Below are 24,947 nucleotides of genomic sequence, written 5' to 3'. Positions count from 1 at the left end.
TACAGTCATGTTATTTCACTGTGTTAGTTCACTGTGCATACAGGAATAATTAAAATATAAGCCCTTCTTGCTGTACACACTGCAAAAGAACAAATGTGTACAGCAATGTAAATAAAAATGTGATTTGGGTTAATTAAGTATAACGTTATTAATAAATGAATCATACAGCATGGTTATAACAGCAGTTTTTCAGTATTGTAAATATGTCGTCTAATAGTTAAAAAGTACAATGCTTATAGGAGTGTCAGGGCTTGTTTTCAAAAGATGGTTACATACATACAGATAGATATACATATACCAACGTTGCCTCCTAGCCAAAATTGTAGATATGAGTACTGCCATAACTTTATTTTGTCGCCGATTGATTCATCCCATTGCCGCCGTACTTCTTTATGCATCCAGGGCAGGTCAAACGTCCAACATGCTATACGGTACATGTGTAAAATATTATATTTTAGTTAAGGGTGTGCTTGAGTAGGGGGCGCATGACCAGGCCTCTGGAGGGGGGAGCGGAGTCAGCAGAAGGGGGGGGTGGGCTATGTAACGACCCTGGTGATGGCAGCGTCCTGGACAATGTATTTGTTTGTTTGTTTGTAATGTCTTGTTTAGTTGTATGTGTATTGTAAGGATATCGGGGCACGTTGTTAGTGTGTGTGTGTGTGTGTATGTGTATGTGCATGCGCATGGTGGGTGGAACCCTCCCCCGAGGCTGTAAGTAGTGGTGGGGGCGAGCAGCGAGCAGGAGAAGGCGCGCAGATTGAGACTGGAGTGGTTGCTGTGACTGTGACTGAGTGTGAGGCTGGAAGTGAGGGCCTCACTTGAGAAGCAGTGAGACGAACCCAAAGTGTGTCTGCGAGTGTCTTAGAGAAGAAGCAGTGAGCATGAGTGTGAGAAGATAAAAACGAGTGAAAGAGCAGTGAGTGAGGGCATTAGTTGTATTTGATTTATTTTGGTGTCTACCCCAGCCCAAACAGGGATTCGGTGTTTGTTTTATTTTAAGTTCAGTTATTAAAAGCAGCAAGTTCGAATCCCATCTGGTCTCCCAGAGTCTTGTTGCCCTCACAATTTTTACACTATTCTTTAGAAATTAGAATTTTCACAGGGAACTACATATTACACGACAATGGGTACATTTCACAGAAATCCTGATAACTACAACTACATCTGACAGATATATAATAAAGATTAGTTGCTTATTTAAATGTTGCACCTTTGCCGCTGTCCCAGCTGCACTGTAACCTGGTAGAACCTACAGCACACTCAAAGCTACAATATTGTAACGACCCGGCAATTTCCATCGTTGCAGGACTTATTGACTGTCCCGTTTGTTTGTCTTTTATGTGAATGTTTTGCTGCGTCACACCACTAGCTGGGGGGGGGTGCAATTAATAGGAAAGGGACAGCAAAAGCAAACCATTATACAAAAGGCAGGTTTTTTTCTCTTTCACTTAGGAAATTTAGAATTTAAGGTGAGCAATTTTTATTTATTATCATTGCATGTTTTTTAAACATCAAAGAATTAAAACAAATTAACATTTTTTTTTAAAAATGTGATTTGTATCATTCTTAAATCTCAAAGCAATATTGGGCCATTTTATAAGCACAATGACACTATTGAAGATGTGGATACTGATACGGTGCAACCCATTGCACAGGTGATTTAATTGATGTCTAATGTCTCACATTGAATGCAGATGCTATAAAGTATTTACTTATATAATGTTGGATTACATATAAAGTCACCATAATGTTAGATTAACTGGATCCAAAATATGGTGACAACAAAATTATTATATAAGGATAAAACAGACGAAGAATACACTGGAAAATAAAGACCTACTTATCTGTTTTAGTTCTGACAGATGTTTGGCATTGTATATACAAATGGAGTCTCTTTTGATATGGTAAGTATTATTATAGCCATTAATCCTATGAGGAATCAGCACTGCTGCAGGAAATGCAGCGTTTTCTAAACTCAGACATTTAGAAATACAGCCTGTTTACTTTTGATGTCTTAGACTTAGATGTTCTGTTGTGTTTAGCAATACAGTCGGCACCCTCCCTCCGCCAATACAGAACAGCCACTGCAGAGATGAAGAGCTAATAAGTGAGAGTGGGAGACTCAAGAAACAATTAGAGCTACCAATATTATGCAAAGCAAGCGATCAAAAAAAAAAAGCCTGGTTGTAACTCAATGAAGCTTATAGGCAGAAAATTTGTTTGAATACCAAATGTATGACACTTTGTTGAACTCTATTAAGACCTATGGGGCTCATTTCCAGAGTGCAGTGGGCTTGGTTTTCTGAACTAGCTTCACATTTGTCATAATAGATGAGAAAACCAAATTATTCAATGAATAGCAAAGGCTAATACATTTCCAGTACTCAAAGTATCTTGAATGCTCCTGGTTTTGCTGCACGTGTGTCTGTTATTATTTCAACTAAAATTAAAATAATGTAATTGTTTCTATGTTAATATGTGTGTCTGATACATTTGAAGGACCTTGATTTGGCCAAATACACTATTCAGGGGCATAGGTTTTGAGCCGCCAGCCCAACATTGTGCAGCACCTAGTATTTTTTTAAGGTCTTCCCTCACAGAATTGACCATGTCAAACACTGCTTAGCTTCAAAATATTGACAAAATTTTGGCTGTTGGGTGCCAGATCCAACAATTGCTTTTTTTTACTCATGCCAAATAAAGTGTGGTAATCCACCGTGCCATTACCACAGGGTGTCACTAATATCACCTGCAGTGCATGGAGGCATATTTAATACAATTAGACAGATTTGCTGCCATTCTAATACACTTCTACAGAGAAAGGCAGCAAGAGCTGCATAAGCAGCTGTTTCATAATTGTATCATGATGTTTCAAACAAGAGCAAATTATCTTACATTTGCTATCTGGTGCAATAAAATGAACATTGCCTAATTAGGTTTGCAGATATATGCCTGCCCACAGCATCCGCTTAAGTAAAATTGTAGCACAACATGTAAAAAAGTTCATTCGGTCTTAGTTGCTTTACCATTCAGCAAGAGCAGATGTTCTCATACTTCACTAAATATGTTTGGAAAGAAATGGGTAGTTTTTTTTTCATGGTTTTCTATAGTTGGGGAGCAGTTCATTCTTCATTATATTCACTATTGAGTACTGTATGTATTACTGTCTATACAGTATTACATTTATTTATTATATATTACCTTGAATACAGTGCTAGTTGCTATGCTGGGCCTTGTTAGAACAGAACTACACTTCACTTCATGCAAGTAATATTTTATACTGCTATGAAATGTTTAATTGCTTTATGAGAGGAAATGTTATCGCACATCCCTCTCGCATATCCTTGTTGCTGATCTTGAGGTTGTCGTGAAATTCATAGGATTGGCAGTTCCAGTGAGAGACCGCTTAATCATCCATTAAGTTTGCAAGTAACACGCAATGAGTCATGTGACTGCATATCTCGCCAACAAAGGGGAAAATAGTTATTAAAGTGTAGTTCTTTGATGACTCAAGAATTTAAAACAAGCATAACGAATTGCACCCCATTCCAGGTAAGATGTACTTAATTAATTTCAAGGTACCTGAAACGCACTTACCATTAATGGCTTGTCCCTATTCTCTGTGAAATACAGAGTTGTAGTTATTACAGTAATTCACATCATGGGGTGTATTAAAGTGAATTAATTCTCCAAAGGGCACTGATACATTTGGAGCAATGTTAGCATATAAAAATAGATTGGTGATGCTGTTAGGAGCTCATGGCATGAGTTGAATGATGTTTTGAATATCGATAAAACTGTGTGTAGAAATATTAATGTGTAGAAAGAATTACAGAAAATGAAAAACATAAAGTAAGGCTTGAAGTAAATTTAGGAATTCTGATGAAGCGACTGTGCAAAACAAGATTGCGAAGCTTAAATTATGTTGAGAGAATGAAAGTCTGTGGCTGGTTGTTGCACATTAACGGTCATTTGTACCTTTTAATACTAAATGGAGCTTTTTGAATATCACTTTAGATTAGAGACATTCCTGCAACTGCACTCAATACATTCAAGTTCATTAATTCCATCCAGCCTTTAAACATTAATGTCTGCATGATAACACTAATGGGTTGTGAATTGATCGAACATGCATTTTCAAAGTTAATCAGATACATACTTTAAAATACATATAACAAACAATGTAGATGGTTAAATTATGTGACATTAACCGTTTTATTTTCTATATACAACAAAGGTTCAAATTCTGTAAGCTTCAGATAAATCTGTATTATTGTATTATAGATGCAGAACACTTTATGCTTACAAATAATAAATGCATAAATAAATGCAATTTAAAAATCTATATTTGCATATCTGTATCGGAGAAATATCATTTTGGGGGATTTCTTTAAGCCAGGTAGAACAATTTGCCTGCTGTATGTTTTTGCTTTTATTCAGTGACATCTTCCTTTTTTTGTTTCCTTGGTTACAAAGATGGTGGCCCTAATTCTATTATTTCTAGAACACATTACTGTGGCTTAGCCTGAAGAAAATAGAATGAGATAATGTCACTTATTTAGTTGCATATGACAATGTTAAAGCATGGTGATGATGAAAACTGTCACCATTAAGTGATCATCTTAATGCAGGGGTCTTAAGCTAAACATTTTGTTGGCTAATTTTAAAACCTGTATATTTCAAAATAAAAAAATAAAAGTAAATAAAAATAGTACCACTTATTCAAAGGAATTTACAGATATTAATACATAGAAATACATTTCATTCATGGCTGTAATACAGCCTATATATACAGACGTGCTCAAATTTGTTGGTACCCCTCCACAAAGAACGAAGAATGCACAATATTCTCTGAAATAACTTGAAACTGACAAAAGTAATTGGCATCCACCATTGTTTATTCCATATTTAATAGAAATCAGACTTTGCTTTTGATTTTTTATTCAACATAATATTGTAAATAAGAAAACAAATGAAAATGGCATGGACTAAATGATGGGACCGCTAACCTAATATTTTGTTGCACAACCTTTAGAGGCAATCACTGCAATCAAACGTTTTCTGTAGCTCTCAATGAGACTTCTGCACCTGTTAACAGGTAGTTTGGCCCACTCTTCCTGAGCAAACTGCTCCAGCTGTCTCAGGTTTGATGGGTGCCTTCTCCAGACTGCAAGTTTCAGCTCTTTCCATAGATGTTCGATAGGATTCAGATCAGGACTCATAGAAGGCCACTTCAGAATAGTCCAATGTTTTGTTCTTATCCATTCTTGGGTGCTTTTAGCTGTGTGTTTTGGGTCATTATCCTGTTGGAGGACCCATGACCTGCGACTGAGACAGAGCTTTCTGACACTGGGCAGTACATTTCGCTCCAGAATGCCTTGATAGTCTTGAGACTGTAGGTATGGTGTTCTTTTCTTTGAAAGCTTCATTTTTTCGTCTGTGAACATAGAGCTGATGTGACTTGCCAAAAGGCTCCAGTTTTGACTCATCTGTTCAAAGGACATTCTCCCAGAAGGATTGTGGCTTGTCAATATGCATTTTAGCAAATTCCAGTCTGGCTTTTTTATGTTTTTCTTTCAAAAGTGGGTCTTCTTCCATGGAGCCCACTTTCACTCAAAAAGCGACGGATGGTGCGATCAGAAACTGACGTACCTTCACCTTGGAGTTCAGCTTGTATCTCTTTGGCAGTTATCCTTAGTTCTTTTTCTACCATTCGCACTATCCTTCTGTTCACTCTGGGGTCGATTTTCATCTTGCGGCCGCGCCCAGGGAGGTTGGCTACAGTTCCATGGACCTTAAACTTCTTAATAATATTTGCAACTGTTGTCACAGGAACATCAAGCTGCTTGGAGATGGTCTTGTAGCCTTTACCTCTACCATGCTTGTCTGTTATTTTCTTTCTGATCTCCTCAGACAACTCTCTCCTTTGCTTTCTCTGGTCCATGTTCAGTGTGGTGCACACAATGGTACCAAACAGTACAGTGACTACTTTTCTCCATTTAAATAGGCTGAATGACTGATTACAAGATTGGAGACATGTGTGATACTAATTAAAGAAACTAATTAGTTTGAAATATCACTATAATCCAATGATTTATTATCTTTTCTAAGGGGTACCAACAAATGTGTCCAGGCCATTTTAGAATATCTTTGTAGAATAAGCAATAATTCATCTCTTTTCACAGCTTCTTTGCTTTATTCTATGACATACCAAAGGCATGCAAGTATACATGATAAAATAGCTTTTAATTTAATCACCTTTCAGGAGGAATGAAGCATTATTTCAATGAGCTGTAAGGGTACCAACAAATTTGAGCACGTCTGTATATATATATATATATATATATATATATATATATATATATATATAATTATACTGTACCCTTAATTATTGCTACAATCTCATACTTTTAGGCACCATTTTGAATCATTACATATCACAAAAAAAAATATGTTGTGCAGATGTAATCAGTGGCCCCAAATGTTATAAGACCATTTATATCAATTTGCTAAAATGTAATAGTAAAAAATGTAAAATGTAATAGATGACCTTAGCAAGTGTAAAGGTAAAACTGATCCAGTGGTAGCATTAGAATCACTAACAATGCAGTAATGCAGTTTCTTTACCTTTCCTATAAACAGCTAGCATTACCATTTCTTTTACATCTAAACAACATGATTTTCAATGGTATAAGGATTATGTCATGTAACAAATTGTAACCTTGTGCTAAATCAGATCCTGTGTTAACCAAACGGTTTACAAAACCTTGACACACACTGCTTGGCTTGTATTAGGGGCTGCCATGTAAGTGAGCTCCTGTAACAGTCATAGATTTGATACCCTCACCAATCTAAATGGGACCTTGTTTTTCCTCACAGCATGGTTTTGTTCTATTTCTGCTTAAAATGATGCTGTGGTATATTTCACAGAGATTCCCTGCACTGACATCGGTTCATTTACATTTTAGAAAAAAAAGACAACTTGTTTTCTAACATCTGAGTGGATAATTCTACGTCAGGCACACTTATAGCTTAAAATAACCTGCAGTTTTAAAATTAAATAGCAATTAGACAGTAAAGAACGCACAAATTGCGGTGCCACTTGTTCCAGCCTGCTATGATCTAAGTAACAAGCAGAAGTATTTTTCAATGGACTGGGCCAACAGTGCTACTTAAAAACTCCAGTAATTATGTACATGTACTCCACTGACACAAGTGCACTATACCAAGGGAAGATACGTCAATGTCATTATTCATTCCTAAAAAATGGACAACACACTAAAGGCTGCAAGCCCCCAGTGGATAGTAGTCCATATCACAAAATAACCACACAATTCGGCAAATTTTGCACAGATTATCAATATTTCTATTGAAAATGGTTTATCTACAGACAAAATGCAGCACCTTTTTGCAAAAACTGACCACTCTTGCTCAGGATGTTCCTGCTCTTTTTTCACTTTAGGCAAAATATAGATAACAAAAGTACAGGATGCTCCTGGAATACATTCTGTTTAATTATTTCCTTAAAATTGTATATGTATTGCAAGTACTACTGCCTATTTCCTTTTTGGTAAATTTAAACCAAATAAAATATAAATATTTAAATTTCTGTCTGTAGTGATATAAATCAATTAAACCATAGCCAAACAAACAAAAAAAATCCTCCTAATGCTAAATTCTTCCTTGATAAGAAATTAATATGAAAAAGCAACAACAACAAAAAAACCCCGTCTGGCCTCATTTAAATACTGTAAATAAATAATTATATCCATAACCCAGACATTAATCTAGTTGTAAACAGTCATGGAAGCTACCCCCTGATCCATTAACAGGTTAACAGCAATAATGCAGCAACCTAAAGCTTAAAGATATGTCTGATCCCTTTGAGATGTTTTACTATGTAGGTACTCCTCGAGTGTTGCATGTTCCCAGAGCATTTTTTAGTGGACAAAGCGATACCCTGCACGATTTGCAGTCTCGCTTAAGAGACGCCTAGGTTGAATAGGAAGGATATTTAGGTCTGGACTGAGGTCCACTTGCAGTGCTATGAGGGGGAAGCCCTTGTGGTGCTTGCTAGCATTGTAACCGACTGTAGCCAAAATCATAGTCTCATCTCAGTATGAAGGACCAATTTGTTTGAAAACTGATATTTTGGGGGTCTTGTGGTTCATTTGATTAAGTTGCACCATTTATAAGCCTTTCCCTGTAGCTCTATTACTGCAAGAATATTTAACGAGTAAACACATGGGAGTAATTATTGGATGCTGAAAAGGAATAATGTTTATTGTAAATCAAAGAAAGAACTAACCAACATAACCTCTAACTGGGAAAAGCACATACTGCATACCAATTTATATATTAAGTATATGAGCCTAATATAACACAAATACTGTTGTATAAGCAGTACGTGTATGTGTACTTGTTTGGAAAATAATGTACTTAGCAGTCTGAGTTGGACTTCAGAACTATTGAATTTAAATAAGCGAGAGCTTTTAAACCAATACTATTGGTTTAACCAATACTACTTCTTCATAGGTCAATAAAGGCTGTAAAATTCGAAGTGCGGTCACTAAATCACTATGATTTACATATTTTAAATCCATTTTGTGCTTGAAGGCATTGCAGGTGCAATTTATGGGCTTTGGACCTTTTTCTAGAGGATACTGCAGCTGAGCTCTATCTTCTGTGACATTCAATTTGGCTTGTTTTTTGTAATGCAGACTTTAGTATTGCCAGGAGGCAGGGCTAATGATCGATAGAAGCAAATTCAGATTGTTGTTGGAAGTTCATGTGCAGTCTACAGTAGATCAATGAAGAAAAAAATAGTCCTCCTTAACTTAGTGAAGTACATGGAATGATTAGATAATGGAACAGAAAGACACCCTTAAGTCCTTTTTCTACACACACCCTTACACATGCATGGATAGCAGTAACATAGTACAGTAGTAACAATCTCAAAAACACTCCTGTAAATTACAGACTGCTTGGGGACTTTCAACCATTCCACCATAAAGGTCTCCACACACTGGATGCGATGCGATTTGTTCAGTGTTAAAATGGTATGTCATGGCAAATTTCACACACCGCCACCTATAAAAATATATTAACAAACTTTATTAATACGCATCAAAATAACAAAACAACTATCAGTGTGTCTGTATGAGACAAAATGAGTTCAAATGTATTCAAATGTGGTTCGGGTGTTTCAATATAATATTACAAATAATAACTGAATTACACGTATATGTAAACATGCACACACGCATATCTATGGTTTAATTAATTATGATCATATATATGGTAATTAATCTATATTTTATGTTTTATTTGTCATGTATTTGTGTGTTTTTTATTAGTATTTAATCGTAATGTTGATACTTTTCTTGCTTTTGTTATTTATCATCTCTGGATGCTTTACATTACACTGATCTGCGTGTGATTAAATACATAACCTTTACAGTAAAACAAATAAAACATAGTTTAATTACTATATATTTATAGTAATTAAACCATAGATCATTAAACCATAGATATGTGTGTGTGCATGTTTACATTCACGTGTAACTCAGTTGTTATTTGATTTCCATTACATGAGAATAGGTGTTAAAACTTCATGCTGATATTGGATTTGGCTCTTGCCAAGATAAGCACCAACTAAAACATAGCCTATTTTACTATAAACTAATGTGATCAATCTGTGTTTCCTTCCATCTGATGATGTAGATATCCTTCTGCCTGGTGTTGATGGCTGAAGTGTAATGCTGGCTCCAGGGATCAGTCTATTTTGCCTCCCTGGTGCATCAGCACACACAACAGCTTCAGATAAGTTCTTCACTATGCGTCGCAACTCCTGACCACTGAATCTGATGTCTCGGAGAAACTGGGTTGTGGAGTGTGCCACAAATCCTCGACAACCCACCTCCACGGGGTAAACCTGGACTCTCCATCCTCACTGTTCCATTTCAGCAGATAGTTGAGCGTACCAAAGTTTCTTCCTTTCATACGCCTCATCCACAGCATCCTCCCATGGCACTGTTAATTCTACCAGGTGAACAAGGCGTGCTGATCCAGACCACAAGACAATATCAGGTCAAAGGTTAGTGGTGGCAATCTCAGGTGGGAAAATAAGCTGTTGTCCAACATCTGCCAGCATTTTCCAGTCTCTAGCAGCTTTCTGTTGTCCTAGAAGAGTTTTGGTTTTAATACCTTTTCTTTGAGGCTGCTCCCCTGGAAAGAGGAATGTTGTTCTTTGTGTGTCATATTGCTGGCATTGGTGGTAACATGTTAGTCATGCTGCTCTTGTCTTCCAATGCTAAGGCCAAACATCGCAGCACCTGGTCATGACGCCAAGCAAACCGTCCTTGGCTAAGATCCACCTTACATCCTGTCAAAATGTGTCAATGCAGCTGCCGATGAACACAAAGGACACCCCGAATCCTCTCCTACCCATAGATTCTGTGGTGATGGGAGAACATCATATGTTGACCTGATGAGGAAACTGGTCATGCTCTGTTCCATTGTCCATAGGTCTTGCCAGCCGATCTTGTGTTATTCCACACTCTCCCATCTCGTCCATTCTCCCTGCTTGGCCTGGGAAACTGCCTTTACGCACCTCATCCTCTCCTCCTGCTTTTGCACCTCGTTGACTACCAGCTTTCTCCGTTGAGCTGGGGCTGCTTTGTGCCATGTAGGAGGAGCAGAACTGAGACCAAGGCCTCGTCTTCCATGCTGTACTTGCCCTATGAGATCACTTATACGAAGGGCAGCCTTTGCATCTTCCACAGCTTCCTTTGCCGCCCACTTTCTTCCAGTTTTCAACACAGGTGCTGCCTCCGTCACACATTCGTCGTGTGACTACCAATGTCATTTCCAATCAAACCTTGGTGCACTTAAACTCTTCGGTTAGAGCTGAGACTGGCAGCTGCAGTATCCCTTTATCGTACAGTCCCACTCTGCTGAGGCAGCGTGGAACTCCTAACCATTTCCTGACGTATGAACTGATTAACGCTTCCAGCTTCTCTACTGTTGTCAAGGAAACCTCATACACAATGTGTGGCCACAGAAGTCTTGGCAGTAGACCAAACTGAAAGCACCAGAGTTTAAGTTTGCCCGGTAAAGCGCTGCTGTCTATGCTCTTCAACCCTTGCACTGCTTGTTGTCTCACTTCTCCCACACAAACTGTGTCCTTTAGGTCCCCATCGTACCATCTCCCAAGACTTTTCACAGGCTTCTCAGACACTGCTGGTATTGCCTCACCGTTAATGTAGAACCTCTTATCCACTACTTTACCTTTTAATTATAGAGATGCTCCTTGACTTAGTGGGCTTGAATTCCATTCATGCCTATTCAGTGTTATTGATTAGTTTGCCCAATAACCGATTAGTGCTGTTGTAGTCATGATTATAAATGCTAGTGTGCCAGTATTGCTTGTATTTTCAATGTAATAGGTTTATTTGCTTGCAGATGTAATTATCTACTTGTATCTGATCCACTAGTAATCTGTATTTTGTGAGCATCTTATTTGAGGACAGATGACTATATCAGTATTTATCTGGTCTATTTTGAATTTATGGACCTTTTAATCCTCAAAAAGTGAAATCAGTGAAATTATATGTGTATAATCTGTTTTCCAGTGGCTGCAGAAGTTACATTTTCTGCTCTCTTGAACTCAGACGTGTAACATTTACCATCTCCGTACTCAGTTTGGTATGCCCAGTTTGCCTTCTGTAAATTGAATTCTTCTGGCCCATAAACTGTTCCCTAGGTTAATCACCCGTTTTACTGGCCAGTTTGAAGAAACATCAATGGAATTAGTGTGACTGATGTCTAATCAGTGTAATTTACTTAAATTCTTACAATCTGAAAGGTCTAAGTTAGTCGAGGTTGACTTTCCATGTTGTCCATACATGAGCAGTTATTTCTAATAGTTCTTTCCCTAGATCCTACAGTTTATTGAGCTTTTATCAGACATGCAGTATCTGACAAGTCATGTCTGAAAAGACTGTTACATCACTTTGTTTTTTACAAGACATTAGATCACAGTGGGCTATGGGCTTGAACTTGGAAACCACTTGACTTTAAAGAACCTGTTACCAGATTATATTACATGTTATGGGTGTAGTTGCAGGGCATAGTGGGCCCCCAGTATAGTGTGAACCCCTGCATATACCTGGGGGTACATATCCATTGTGACAGGGATATAGTAGAGACAAGCATATATGTGATGTTTATACAGTATTTTTTAAGAACTTTCTTTAGCACAAGTTAACATTATATATGGAGGTGCCTTACATTTTGTGTATATAGTCAATACTATGATACCAATAGCCCTAATTGTGTATAGTTAATGGCAGAAAATGTGTTGCATTTATGTTTTTTTGCATGGTTTATTTCAGTGATTGTTTAAATACAACTTCATGTTGGTCTGGTTGAATTTAGTAAAATATAGGAACTAAAATCAGTATTAAATTGCCTTTTTCATTGTTTGTTAGTAGATGGTGTTATAATAGCTGATATTAATAGATACCTGTAGGTTGATGCATTCAAGTTATATTCACTATTATGTGCAGTACAGTACTTTAGTGTTCTACATGTGTTTGAAACAGAACTGGGTACTGTATATTAGGTGGTATGAAAATGGATACAGAATTATGGCACATAATTAGGGCTTCTGATTTTCGGTTTTAACCGATAAAACCCGATAAAACATTCCCGATACAAAAAAATATGATCGGTGGATAGACAATAAACCCCGGAAAACACTGGAAAAACTGTGGAAATGGTTCATCTATTCACGTTGACTTTTGCCCTTTTCCCATTAAAAAAATAAAATAAAACCTACTACAAAAATAATAATAAATACATTTCCCAGTGCTGCTGGGCAATGTCCCGCCTTCCTGACTTGTATCTATCATTGATTCTTTCTGAATACTTTAAACCCGCCCCAATTACTGAGTGACATTACATTCCTACATTTCTATTGGAGACTCCGCTTGCAAGATTTAAAACGAGATTACAATCAGGATGGAGGCTTGCTAGCAGGATTTAAAGCTGTATTACACAGTTAAGATACAATTTAAAACAGACTTGTGGCGAAATGTATAAAAATGCCTACACACAAAAACCCCAGAAGAATGTGAATGTGTATTTCGAAAAATAGCCAAGGAAAGAAGGTACAACTAAAGTGTGCAAGTACTGTTGAGTTACTATACATATTTTGACCAAAATAAAACCACGCTCAAGCATTTTGGAAAGTAAGCGAAAACACTAATTTCAGTGATACAGTATATCAAAAATGAAAGCCCCGAAAATAGCTAAAAATAAGCACCGAAAATTACAATTAATAAAACCCGAAAAACAGAAGCCCTACAGATGATGTATACAATATGTACAGACAGTATGTGAGGTGCATGTATGGGTCCATTTTTTTTTCCACCAGTACAAAATTTGATTCCAATTGTGAAATTGTTTATTACTAATTATTGACAGTTTAGAATAGAAACAAACTTCACTGTTCAGTGTTCAGGAGGACCAATTGCTATTGTGTATTCAACATAGAAAGAAAATTATAGGCCTACATGTTACATGCTTTCATTCATCCACTTAAATATGTATATTTTGGGGTGTCCCCGAGTGGCTCATCCAGTTAATGCGCTGCTGCTGGGAGAGCAGGATGAGTCACACAGCTTGAATGGTGCCGGTTTGTGTCCGGGCTGTGCAGAGGCCGAACTTTGCCGGGGACTCCGAAGGGGGCGTCAATTTGGGTCTGACGCTCCCAGGGAGGGGGATGGGAAACTGTCAGGGACTCTTTCTCCTCATCGTGCAACAGTGAACCTTACTGGCCAGACTGATCTGGATTGCTTGGCGTAAAAGTGATTCTGGCTTTAGGCTTGTGAGATCAGAGAATGCCCTCAGAACATCTGTGCTGTGTGGGGACCCGCTGCAGTGAGGAGAAAAAATATAATAGGACATTCCAAATTGGGGGGGGATTAAAAAAAAAAAATTGTAAAATATATTAAATATATATTTTACACTGTTGTAAACAGTGTGCCTAATACACTGGGCTCTTTATCTAGAGAAGTAATAGTACTGTGTGATTTTTTTATATAAATTTAGGGTCTCTGTAGGTTCACGTAGCAAGCATTGTTAATAAGATATTTCCCATTAGGAATTAAACATAAAAAATAATTGGTTTTAAAATAAAAAAAATGTTTTTTTTTTCTCTTTTCGCTGCAGGCTATATGTCTAAACAGACCTATGAACCAAAACCTCAACTCAAGGGACAGAAGGTTAGTGCATACTCTCATAGAGGACCAATTTAACCGACCATCTTCAGACAGACCAGTCACCTGCGAGAGCAAAAACTGCCAGGCACCCAGCTTGTATTTCAGCAACCTTTTGAAACAACGAGAGGCCTCGCAGGCACCCCAGCACAAGACTGCTGTACCTACCGCCAGTCTCACACACAACAACCGAAGCAGCCGCTCCGACATCAGCAGTCTCTACCGGAGCAAAAGCAATCAAGTGTCTGACACAGAGAGATTTCCGGTTGTCTCTGCTTGTCAGAGGGAGAAGATTACTTTGCCCAAGCAGCACTCCACTTTCAAAGGCAGGCTTGGACAACCTCCAAGGGGACCTCTCTCCTTGCACATGTACAGCAGGAAGAATGTCTTTCTTCAGCACACTTTACAGACTGCAGAGCTGCAGGGCCTCAGCCCACATGAACTGGAATGAAAGTTTTCTCACTCATCCCTTTCTACTAACTCATAAAAACAATGTGATTAAGGCATGTGGGAAATGCTTCTGTGTTGTAATTGCCAAGCCTCCTGTCACTTCTTCTCCTTTTAATGTTATCAAAATCTGCCGTTTCTCCTTCCCCCTATAGCAAGAAAAACAGATTCCTATGTTAATAGTTGCCGTTTATGGCACAATTGCTAATATTACAGATTCTACCCAATACAATTTGACACTAGGGGGCAGGGGGTTAAAGCAGACTTGTAGTAAAATCTAAATTTTTGTGGCACGTTTAAGGACTATCGTAAAAGTCATGTATATGAAAATATGTTTCCATTTAAGCTTAGTTTGGATTGTTGTTGTTGTTGTTGTTGTTGTTGTTGTTGTTGTTGTTGTTCCAAGTGCTATGATTCACTACTCTATTAAATTATTTGTACAGACACATGCTAAAATGGATGCTGCTCTGTTGTTTAACCAAATTTATAGAAAATATATTTGTACATTGCCCTTTTAACAAAAGACCAAAACTGAGCAGTTCTATTTGAGCCAAAAAGCTCTGTTTTAACCCTTTCCCCTAATTACTACTATACCAAGAATGAGCAGTTAAATAGAGTTAGCAAAACGTCACCAGCAAAGAGCTGCTAAAAATTGTAATCGCAGGCTGTCCCTGGGTGAACAGCTTTCTTTACTGTGCATTGCCCCTTGTCCTATCAATAGCCATTTAAAAGGTGAAAGGTTTAAAGATGAATACTTCAATGTTAACAGCAACAGCAGAACGATATTTAATTGTAGGAAGAATAAGTGCTGCCAAAACTTTTTAACTAGCTTTTAAAAAAATAAAAAATAATAAAAACATTACGAGATATTTGGACCCCTTTTTGTATATCTAAAGTGAGTTTGTAGGTAAGTAATGATACATTAAAAAAGTGTTAATTCTATTTAAAAAAATTAAGAAATCTGAAAATAAATGCTAATTCATTCCAAACATTTTGATAAGGATGTCTGCGGTACAAAAAATTATGCAAATGTGGTTTCTAAGAATATAAATTACTATTCTTATATGTCTACATCTTTTAAACATTTTGAGGTTTTGATATACAAATGTGTCTACAGGTACTTGGTTTAATAGAAAGCACATGTAGTGTATACAGATAATTTACTTGCATACACTAATATACATACTTCAATTGAACTTATTTTACAAGCTGACACAAACAAGTTATTTTTTTTTAACTAGTCTCAAGGAACTGGAAAGGAACAGCAATCTGTTCCTTTCCAGTTTCTAAAGAGAGTATTTAAAAGTGCCATAGCAACTCTGCGCAAAAGGACGTTTTGAGGTGAAGGAAACTCTCAAGTAAAAGCCGGCTCTCTCAGGTCTTTTGTTCCAGTTTAACAATTCAGTGGGGAATGGTGAATTGCCTAAAGCAACTTAATTTATATTACATTTTATTCTTCAGAAAACTAAAAAAGGTATTTATTGGAACATAGAAAACGGTACTTTAGCCCTGCTCTTTTAGCCCTATTATAGCCCTTCTGTTGTTAATGACCCCATTATTTTTAACTTTAAGGTTTTGTTAAAACCATTAAATCTAATTTCTATTAAATCTTCTTGCAACATCTGTTAGTTAAATTCTGAAAGCTACAGTATTTACTCCACATCATCATTGTGCAGAAAGGAACCATGCACCCAACAAAGTTACAAAAACAGAAAACAACAACTCATTTAAATTAGCTGTCTGTAAGTAGACAAGTCTGTTATATCTAGCAAACACTTCATTACCCAAACAGGTGCAATCAATGGCCAGATCAACCTGTGGCAAATAAAAAACATATCACAAGCGATCTTTCAGTATTCTATATATATAATATAGAGATTACAGATTTTAATCTTAGTTAATCTTGGTTTTAATTGCATATTTAATTGATACAATTACTGCATCCATCTCCATTTTGTTTGTGTTATTACTGATGCTATTATTATTATTTTACCAATCACAAGGACTATGATTTCCCAGTCTTATGTCAGTATGGCCAGTCTTCAGACTTTATCAGGTGCTTAGTGATGTCATTGATGATGTCATATGTGATGTCAAGTGTGACAGGAAACATACACATAAGGTTGCAGAGTTAAGGTTGCGTGGCTACCTTAACTTGCAACTTCCTAACCTTTTGGACTTTTGCAATCCAACCTTAATGTTACTTTAACAGAGTTTTTGCCACAGAATTTCCATTGTTTTGCAGAAGGCATCCTGGAAAATCAAACAACCACATCTGCCACATAATGCAGTGGTGAAAACACAACTTGAGATACTAAATAGCACAGAAGAAAGAGACACACAACAAGTATGTAAAGGTTTTTTTAAAAGCCAGATTTATTGACGCCAAATCAAATGAGAAAAATGTTAATCCCTGCCCCTGAGGCTGGAGAGGTAGGGATAGCAAGGACTGTACCTGAGGCTGGAGAGGTGGGCACAGCAACGGCTGTTTGGTTGGGTTTACCTCCCTTTTTGAACTGGTTGTAAAATCAACTTTAAACCGTACCTTCGTTCAAACCTTAGCTATGTCTGCGTGACACTGAATTCAACTACAGTGCCTTGCGAAAGTATTCGGCCCCCTTGAACTTTGCGACCTTTTGCCACATTTCAGGCTTCAAACATAAAGATATGAAACTGTAATTTTTTTGAAGAATCAACAACAAGTGGGACACAATCATGAAGTGGAACGAAATTTATTGGATATTTCAAACTTTTTTAACAAATAAAAAACTGAAAAATTGGGCGTGCAAAATTATTCAGCCCCCTTAAGTTAATACTTTGTAGCGCCACCTTTTGCTGCGATTACAGCTGTAAGTCGCTTGGGGTATGTCTCTATCAGTTTTGCACATCGAGAGACTGAAATTTTTGCCCATTCCTCCTTGCAAAACAGCTCGAGCTCAGCGAGGTTGGATGGGGAGCATTTGTGAACAGCAGTTTTCAGTTCTTTCCACAGATTCTCGATTGGATTCAGGTCTGGACTTTGACTTGGCCATTCTAACACCTGGATATGTTTATTTGTGAACCATTCCATTGTAGATTTTGCTTTATGTTTTGGATCATTGTCTTGTTGGAAGACAAATCTCCGTCCCAGTCTCAGGTCTTTTGCAGACTCCATCAGGTTTTCTTCCAGAATGGTCCTGTATTTGGCTCCATCCATCTTCCCATCAATTTTAACCATCTTCCCTGTCCCTGCTGAAGAAAAGCAGGCCCAAACCATGATGCTGCCACCACCATGTTTGACAGTGGGGATGGTGTGTTCAGGGTGATGAGCTGTGTTGCTTTTACGCCAAACATAATGTTTTGCATTGTTGCCAAAAAGTTCGATTTTGGTTTCATCTGACCAGAGCACCTTCTTCCACATGTTTGGTGTGTCTCCCAGGTGGCTTGTGGCAAACTGTAAACGACACTTTTTATGGATATCTTTAAGAAATGGCTTTCTTCTTGCCACTCTTCCATAAAGGCCAGATTTGTGCAGTATACGACTGATTGTTGTCCTATGGACAGAGTCTCCCACCTCAGCTGTAGATCTCTGCAGTTCATCCAGAGTGATCATGGGCCTCTTGGCTGCATCTCTGATCAGTCTTCTCCTTGTATGAGCTGAAAGTTTAGAGGGACGGCCAGGTCTTGGTAGATTTGCAGTGGTCTGATACTCCTTCCATTTCAATATTATCGCTTGCACAGTGCTCCTTGGGATGTTTAAAGCTTGGGAAATCTTTTTGTATCCAAATCCGGCTTTAAACTTCTCCACAACAGTATCTCGGACCTGCCTGGTGTGTTCCTTGTTCTTCATGATGCTCTCTGCACTTTAAACGGACCTCTGAGACTATCACAGTGCAGGTGCATTTATACGGAGACTTGATTACACACAGGTGGATTCTATTTATCATCATTAGTCATTTAGGTCAACATTGGATCATTCAGAGATCCTCACTGAACTTCTGGAGAGAGTTTGCTGCACTGAAAGTAAAGGGGCTGGATAATTTTGCACGCCCAATTTTTCAGTTTTTTATTTGTTAAAAAAGTTTGAAATATCCAATAAATATCGTTCCACTTCATGATTGTGTCCTACTTGTTGTTGATTCTTCACAAAAAATTACAGTTTCATATCTTTATGTTTGAAGCCTGAAATGTGGCAAAAGGTCGCAAAGTTCAAGGGGGCCGAATACTTTCGCAAGGCACTGTATGTCTGCGCAGCGCTGAATTCATTTTTTTTTCTGTGAGTGCAAGACGCTGTTCAGCAGAACGGAAGTAAAAAAAATACATCAACTACGACGTCTCGGATTTCAGTCATTTTTCAAGGTCTGTGTTGGAGAGGGGTGATAATGTGCAGTAGTCTCTGGGTGAGTGAGTATAAAGACAGCGATATTATAATTGTTTTTTATTTTTTGCTATCTTCCAGTTCACTTAATTGTCTAAATCAGCATGTCTACTTACTACTTTGGTTTCTGCTAATTGGTCACTCAGTTTTATAGCTTTACTGTATCAGTAAATGTAAACACAACGGCTACCAGTACTTTAAGTTCTGTGAGGCAGCGCACTGATTTCGAATATGTGACAAGGCTCCAACTGTCTGTATCCATCCAATATATACGGACAGCTGGAACCTTGCTCGACCAATCACATTGCTTGTTTCACATTCCATTGTCAGCCCTGGATTATAAAAATATAAATTTCTCAGTAGAAATATAGGTGGACCTATATTCTCAGACTTAGTCCAAATGTTATACTGATTTCAGGCACAATCAGGGCAAACAAAAACAGATAGGAATATAAGAACTGAAGTGGTGGTAGCTGTTCGTTTATCCATCACATTATCTGCGAATGTATCACACGCGTTTAACTGTCACTGAAGTCAAAATTGTATATGGTCGGATATGTGAGTGCTGACTGTATGTTGTTGATGTATAAAATCCTATATTAGTATATACAGCATTTGGAACATTTTAAACAATATATTGATATTGTGCAATTTGCAAGAATATAAGTCCAATATTTTGGCTGGTGCATTAAAATATTGCTCTGGTAGTTCAAAAGCATTGTAAATAAGGCCTCAAATGGTGTAAAATAGCTTGGTGAAAGCTAACTATGTTATTTCTATTCCTGTTAAAATTGTAAATCCTAATGCTCATTAACACAGCTCTAAATAATTGAGATATTCAGCAATGTGTATATTGAGCATGTTAATATACAAGTCTGTATTAATTTCAGTCAACGCACACACCATATTAATGTATGGAGAATAGACAATTGGGACCTTTTTCCCCCGGTATAGACTGTTTGATGGATATTTGCATATTTCCATCACCTGTGTTTCATTATTTTAATAAATGATTTTGGGATGTATAGTGCTTTAATATAAAAATCTCTGAATATCTCTTAATTATTTGGAACAGTGTAAACTCATACTTGGAGACAGAAGAAAACAATATAAAAGAAGTTGCAGTTGTCAATTTAAGAACCAACAGTAAGGTTACACACTTGATTTCAAAGAGGCCATGTACTGCATGTGTGCCAGTGTAGAGAATACAAAACATTTTGGGGGTAAACAGTAATTTGGCAATGTTTCATATTCAGTGTACTAATACATAGCATCTGTATTGTATTTATACTTTTAATAATTTGCAACAGATAAAATGAAGCATCTGCCATTTCTGATTGAAAGTAAACGCTTGTGAAAAGAAAAAATCATAATGCAGAGTGGTTTCATTAGTTGGGACAGCCTTTGAGACAGACATACAGTATACCAAGCCTATCATTAACAGCAGTTTGTACTTTTAATCCTGGAAATAATTGCCTGGAAACTTAAGGACCATTATCTTTTAAATGTTTTAATATTTGTGTGTGTGATGTATTTTGCATTATTTATTGTTAAGCTTACTGAAAACAAGCATTGTGTATAAGATTACATGTATTTAAGCATACAGGTATTGTATCATTTAAAAAGAAAATCCTGTTGAAATTTAATTAAATTCATTTGTCTTTTTTTATTATTATTCTTTAAGAGTTAAGCTGTATTTTATATTAAGGTATTAAGTTGTAGCAAATAACAGCTGGCATATTCTTATGTTCATGTTTTATATTGTTTTGTGGTATCTTTATTATTATAGAGTATAAGAATGTTTATTTTAATTGGGTGACAATGCATATTGTATAGAGCTGATGGAAAAATGCTTCTGCATATATCATCATACTGAAGTTCTGAAAAAAAAAGATTTAAACTGTATTATTTGCTTCTATTAAATAAATATACAGTGTTGTCACAAGTGACCCTCAAACCCCTTCTCTCGTGTATAAGGTATTGGGTACTTTTGCTTATGTAGCCAAAGTAACTGGTCCTTCAGTCGAACCTACTTAATTTCTAGGGGAGTTCCCCACTGATGATGGAGATGACAATGAGGCTTGAGAACACTCTGATATGAAAAATAGTGAATTCTGGCCATCTCATATATTTTGGATGGAAGGAATACCTAAGATATTAGCCCACTGTAATCAAATTGAATTGCATAAATGAAATAGTTATCAGTCCAGAACCATTACTTCCTGTGGGAAACTCTCTGAAAAGGGGGACATACTTCCATATGGCCAGACTAATGTGTAGATGTCAAAAGTATAGAACTGGGCTGAACAAGCAGAACCAGAACCATGTCCTGCATGTACCCATATGGTAAAGCATTGTAGTGTCAGATTTCTCACATACTTCTTTTATTGCTCTGAGCACACTCTTAAACTCAGGGGAGACGTTTAAGGAGGACAGATGTGTTTTGGACTCCTGTAGTGGATTGTTCGTGCACTGGGCTTGCAATGTATCCAGACAACTTTTAATAATCAAGAAAATCACACAGACTCATTTAATTTGAAGTTTTAACAAATCAGACAAGTAATAGTGCTGCTTCTGTTTATTAAATTCCTAATAATGGATAGAGTGCTTGCAAGCCACTTGGATCCCTGCTAATAGGCAATCTGGGTGATTCCAGTGCCTTTACAGGTTTAACAGCATTAATACTTCAACACAATCATGCAGGTATGGTTATCACATACTCAGCCCTTAGGCTAGACATGCAAACTGCTAAAGCGCCCATCGCTAAATCCTAAAACATACCATATATCACTCTCCAAAGCTAAAATGTAAACCCTATACCTTATAGCAATGCATCAATATAAACGAGATATAAATTCAAAATTGTTCTTGCCTTCCACTATATGGAAGTGTAGTTGTAGAAAACAACATAAAAACAAGAGCTGTCTTTAAAGGCAGACTTCTGAATACGACCAAACAGCAAACAGATTTTTCAGAGATCTTCAGAGCATGGACCACGCGCTTGTAAGATCAAGTAGAGTGACACTTGACTGGGGTTTTACCTCAGCTTTTATAGAGGTTTTTTTTCTACATTTAATACATCAGAAGACCCAATTAAATCTAATTATTTGCTCTGTTTTGACAGCTCATATCTTTAAGTGAACAATATATCTAAAAAATACCAGTGACTCCCTTTTCAAAATTGATTAAATGTGCACTCATGGTTCACTGTCTTCCATCCTCCTTTCCCTAAAAATGAGGTGAACTGGAGTTCACAGGGTCCTTGCTACCAAGTATAATACAGATATATATATATATTGTAAACGAAACGCTGCTACACAGGTTTGTTGCCCCTTTTAAAATACAACCCAACACACTGAATGGAGTTTTTAAGTGCTGATGCGCTATTTTTAATTAAACACAAAAACAAATAGAACAGAAACAAAAAAACCTAACTCCGCTTTGGAGCGCTAACTGCACAGGGTATTTCCCTAAATTACTCGCAGGACGGCTAAGCTGTTTACCTGGCACCTCAAAACAAAACACACTTTTAACACAGCACTTAATTTTTCCTTGTCTGCTCATGCATATATATATATATATATATATATATATATATATATATATATATATATATAAAATTAGAGAGATGTTTTTAATATGTAACACCAGCTCTATTTTATTATATTAACCTGGTTAAAAAATATATGTCCCTCTTAGCAGCATATTATGTTACCTTTTCAGTGTGTTGTCAATGGGCCAGTTTAACTTCATATACAAATGTGTGTTAACAAAATATTGGACAAAGACAATAGGGGTTTATCATAAGCCTTTGAATAAAACCACTAAGAATACAGTGGCCAGTCCAGTTATTTTAATTTAAATTCAGGCTTTAATGTACATGTTAAATATAATAGCCTCATATTAAATATATTTTTGTTTACGACTGTAAGTCGCCCTGGATAAGGGCGTCTGCTAAGAAATAAATAATAATAATAATTAACTGTACCATGCTTGGACTAAGCCTGACCTCTCTCTGTTTCTAAAAATCCCCTGTGCAAGCAGGTTTGAGACACCCTGTTTACTTGCCAAGGCTTGTTTTTTAATTAATATAAATCTCTACTGCAAGCGTGTTTCCAAATTCACTGCATGAAGTCATTTTTGGCTGGATTCAAGAGATGCCTTGGACCGGTATCTTTTCAGATAATAAAAAAGCTTACATCTTAACTTTTATAACTAAGCTTTCATTATTTTCTTAATATAATGAGGTACATACTCTTGTCTTTCTTAAAGTCCCTTCCATTGGTTATCATTTAAGGTTGGCAAATCCCTCTTTTAAGAGCCAACACTGAATCCTGCTTTGAGGTGCCAAAGACTAAGCCTTATCTTTTGAAGGTCTAATGCCCTTCCAGAATTATACTGTGTTTCTGAAACAAACTTTTAATTCTTTCACTTTTAAACTCTATAGTTTCCATGTAAATAAATACCTATGTTTATTACTGCAGTAAAACTTAAATACATGCAACACTGTGGCTTTTTAGTTTTAAATTTAACTCTGCCCAAAAGTTGATTTTTCTTTTTTAATACAAAAGCCTCCGTATTTTTGGCTCACAAACATCATCCCAATTAAAGTCGCTACCTTCCTGATTAGAGCTTATACTATAGACAACTCTTCTAATTTAAATGAAAAGCTCGCTTCGGCTGCCAAGTTTTCATTCATTTCTATATTATAATGAAGAGAACCATATACTCCCTTATTCTGTTACCAAAAGGTATTTCATTAGTTAATCTTTTAAAAAAGATCGCTCATTATAGAAAGGCCTTGGATTCAAAACAGCTGATTACCAACGAGTCCTGCTTCAACTGCAAAAACCTATTTTTTCATACCCAGCACAACCTTGCTACGAGGAGGTAAAGAAGAGGTCACAAAATGAGTTATTTTCCATCAGTAGGACCACTGTATATAAAAGTTATTAAATACAGTTTACACTTTGTCTTATATTCAAACATAACACTTCCTTTGTTATTGTGCAGTTTATTTCACCTTTAATCAGGGTACAACCAGACGGCTTTAACCCTCCGCTTACCTTTTAAATGTCTCACCATTGAAAGGCACTTATCAGCCTGACCATGTAAAACACTGATGGTAAGTTTTAGTATAATTTTACAAATTTTAACCATTGTCAAAACAGTAGCGTTTACAACAACTATTCAGCCTAACGCCATTTCAAAGAAAATATGTACCTTATATTAAAATAAAGACTGCTTTCTACATCCCCGATTTATTTCGGACCGTTTTGCATTTCCCATCCCGTTTCTCCACCAGAAAACAATTACATTCCCATCTGGGTACAGGTCAGTACATATTCTATAAACGTCCATGCCTTAAGGCAGCTCATATTAAAACAATATGGGTGTTCATTTAGTGACGGGTAATCCACTCTGTCACAATTAGAATAAACATCTAGCCATATATTTAAATATGCTATCCCCTTACAGTAATTACAAGGGGCTGTAGGGTCCAGTGGTTAAGAAAAGGACTTGTAACCAGGAGGTCCCTGGTTCAAATCCTGGCTCACTCACTTTGTGACTTTGACCTCTTTGTGCTCTGTAGCTGATGCATAGTTCACACACCCTAGTCTCTGTAAATTGCCTTGAATAAAGGCATCTGCTAAATAAACAAATACTAATGTGTGGCCAACAATATACATTAGGTTAAACTAGTTTTCTGGATATGAGGCCCATGATAAATGTTTGGTTGCGCACCTTTAGATTAAACTATTGAGAAATATATCAGCATTATTAAGACTTCTGTTGTTATTACTATTTTTATTACACTAAAGCCCCAAACACGCAAAAACACTTGTTAGTTCAAATATGAT

The 24,947-nt window shown here is 36.8% G+C and overlaps 1 protein-coding gene across 3 annotated transcripts in view; it reads left to right on the top strand.

The window, feature by feature from the left end:
* LOC117409687 (serine-rich coiled-coil domain-containing protein 1-like) overlaps nucleotides 1-17,344 on the top strand; it is a 667,826-nt gene extending 650,482 nt beyond the window's left edge. For 2 of the 3 annotated variants that reach the window (XM_034905803.2, XM_034905798.2), the window contains exon 10: nucleotides 14,236-17,344. In XM_034905803.2, the coding sequence (XP_034761694.2) occupies nucleotides 14,236-14,733 (498 nt within the window). In that variant the 3' untranslated portion in view covers nucleotides 14,734-17,344. The remainder of the gene's footprint in view (nucleotides 1-14,235) is intronic. The other variant, XM_058996863.1, reaches the window with a different exon arrangement.
* Nucleotides 17,345-24,947: the final 7,603 nt, after the last annotated feature.

Source organism: Acipenser ruthenus, chromosome 2 (genome assembly GCF_902713425.1).
Source record: "Acipenser ruthenus chromosome 2, fAciRut3.2 maternal haplotype, whole genome shotgun sequence".
NCBI classification, from domain to species: Eukaryota; Metazoa; Chordata; class Actinopteri; order Acipenseriformes; family Acipenseridae; genus Acipenser; species Acipenser ruthenus.
This window is presented reverse-complemented; position numbering and strand designations above follow the sequence as displayed.